The 2,958-nt window shown below is 43.5% G+C and overlaps 1 protein-coding gene across 1 annotated transcript in view; it reads right to left on the minus strand.

Annotated features, from left to right (window-relative positions):
* Window positions 1-2,955: 2,955 nt before the first annotated feature.
* Window positions 2,956-2,958, minus strand: part of PPTG_15832 (hypothetical protein) — a gene marked incomplete at both ends in the record, with an annotated part of 4,809 nt that continues 4,806 nt past the window's right edge. The window contains one exon of the mRNA XM_008913586.1: window positions 2,956-2,958. Within this exon, the coding sequence (XP_008911834.1) occupies window positions 2,956-2,958 (3 nt within the window).

Genomic DNA, 2,958 nt, shown 5'->3' on the forward strand with positions numbered 1-2,958 from the left:
TAACATCGGTACAATAAACATACGGACTCATCTTCAACTCTAGCCACTGTTTAGTATAGTACAAAACATTGCTACTAGTACTAAACACACCAAAAACAAGCGGGGTCCAATGAGTATGCTATTAACTAACCTGAAATTACAAACTAAGGGCGTGCGCTGCCCGGGAAGCTCTGGGTGTTGCCGACAGAATTGTGTTTCCGTATAATGGGAGCGTTCCCTTCATTCCCACAATATATTTGTGAGTGTATCGACCATTTTCCAAACTCACGCTGGTGAGGCACGAGTACGTTTGGCGCTAAATATTGTGGTTGTGTTTAGTAGTGAAAGGCATTCATAAAAGCTTTCACTAAAAGCTAATGTATCGCGTTCGAAGTACTGATAGCAACATCTTCAGCAATCCCTGCTTGACAATGTTGATTCACTTGAGCTCCTATTAATAATCTCATTTACTCGACGCAATTTTCTCGCTCTTTAAAAGCTCTTAGTAGCTAGAGGTTGATCGAGCTAGGCACCTACAGAACTGAAATGAGCAATGCACTAATGATGGTAAGAACTCTGGATATAAATATCCAGAGAATAACATTCAAATGTTTAACCTCATTCCAACCGTCGTCGTCGCACGTATGTGAGCAACGTATGCGAGCAACAATTCAATGGAGATATACTCATTCAGAGGACAGCACCAGTATACTGTATAAGTTGTCCTGAAGGAGGCTGGATACTATACAGCCTCCTTCGGGCCTTCTTGAAGCGGTTAAGTTATTAATACAAGACCAACCCAGAAGTGTGATAGAACAGAAGAACTACGTCAAGTCGCGTAGTGAAAACACAAAAATCAAATACAGACGATCCCCTCGGTAGTAATGCATAGGCTTGGAATACCCCGTCAACAGCAATAAATTAGTGGTTCCCATTGACCAGGTGCATACAAACCCAAGATATTATTCTCTCGCACCACTCAGTTGTAAAATGGAAAGCATGTGAAGCCAACTACTCCTATTCTGTGTGCTTAACTATGAGGACAGTCATAACTGCACAAGAGCATTATTGCTACCACGTCCGATCCGAATGTTGAACCGATGAAGCCTATTCTTTGACTACTTTGGACGTTACTCGAGCTTTTGGATCACGGAGAAGCGCTACAGTCTAATTGCCTTATCCGTGACGGTGACACCCTTCTCTTTACACCAGGAAACCCAACTGGTAAGGAACTAGTCGAGTATATGATGGCGCACCGCGTGCCGTAGCTTTATGGCCAACTGAGACCGGAAGTGAATCCAGAGCTTTCTGCGCATCAATAGCTTCCATATCGTTGTTTGTGATGGACCAGATGAAGACCATAGATTCTGTGAGCCCATGAATCTAGCTCTGTTTGGGACAAAGTAGGGATGTGAGCATGGTGCTAGCATATTTGTACAGCTGTCATTGAGTGTTGGTGAGTGCGAGGTGGACAGGTAGGGCTAGAGAGGAGGGTGTCTTGGTGAGGCGAGGCAAAACTGGCAACAGAAGAGCAAACCAGGGTAAATCGCCAGTGATGAGCTACATCAATCTCCATTAGTAGTTTTTGTGCAGTGTTCCAAGCTAAAGGTACTCGGATCCAATTTTGTGGTACATGCATGGATAGGAATACCCTAGACAGGAATAAATTGGCGGCACCCAACGCAATGACTACCGAGGGGATCGTCTGTAGAAGGCCACTTTACTACTATTACTAGATATGTGAGCAACGTACCAGTAAATACGATAAAAATAATAACAAGTAAAATACAAATAATTTACTGGTGGTGACCCAGTTACTGAAATAATTATACATCTTGCTTTAGGCTTCGGAGACGTTTAGCACTTTTGTAAATTCCGGTAAAAAAAAAAAATTGCCGATACTGGCCAGTTCTGCACAAAAATCAATCTAGTCCGAAATCGATAAACACATGGCACCAAGCTGCGCCATTCATTCGACGTCGTACTTTATGTGATGTCTAGGCAACTCAAGTGATTAAGCCGAATTGATCCGTTTTGGGTCTAGATGGCTCGTTCGGGTCAATCAATCCGTCTTGGAAACTTCGGCTACCCACTCCACTCGAATCTGAAAAACCGAAGTCGCCTTTATGCAACTTAGTGGCATCGAATACGCGGTTACGTCATTCTGTCAAGTCCTAGCCACTTCACCCCACCTTACCAAGGTCTCCACTGGACGCTCCAATGGCAGTGGCTTACCTCTGTCACAAAACACGCAAGTTGACAGTAAGTAGCGACTACATCACTTCCGAGTACCTTCGCCATGGTCGCGATGATGATAGCCCAGCGTTCGATATATACGATAATCTAGCCACTTGTGACCCACCCCAAGGAGGCTTTTGGTTCGAGGTGTGGACCGCAGGAGAGATAAATGAACGATGTTGTTGCAGAGACATCTTCCCAAGAAGACCCTTCCGTGGTTGTATAGATTCTTCTGTTAGTCAGAGAAGCTATGAGGAGTCGAAAAGGACATTTAGCTGTCGCGTTTCGATCTCAGTATACTCCGTTTGGACGATCACTCTGGCAAACAGCACTCGATTTAACCAGAAAACGAGTGTTCCAATGGTCGGATACGCAAATCACTGCTACATGTAGCTGTTAGTTGCCTACTGTTGAAGTTAGACTCGTCTCTAACTCACGACTCATTTAAAGCAAAATATGCATTATAATAAGGGCAACTTGCCTTTCTGAAAAGGTTGCCAATGGCCAACCTGTACTATGTTTTAGGCAGCAGTATAAAGTTTCTAGCTTAGTTTTCCTTTAACTGCTCATTAATTTTCACTCTTTCTTTCACCAACACTTCGAAAAGTCCTTCTACTCTACGTGCTGAAGCTGCCCCGTAATACATACCATACCAGGATATGGAGCCTGTAGAGTACTGACGTTATTCCAACCATCATCTGATATCTGATATCTATATACGAGAGGATTAGACTAATTCTA

Source organism: Phytophthora parasitica, assembly GCF_000247585.1.
Source record: "Phytophthora parasitica INRA-310 unplaced genomic scaffold supercont2.54, whole genome shotgun sequence".
Taxonomy (NCBI): domain Eukaryota; phylum Oomycota; class Peronosporomycetes; order Peronosporales; family Peronosporaceae; genus Phytophthora; species Phytophthora nicotianae.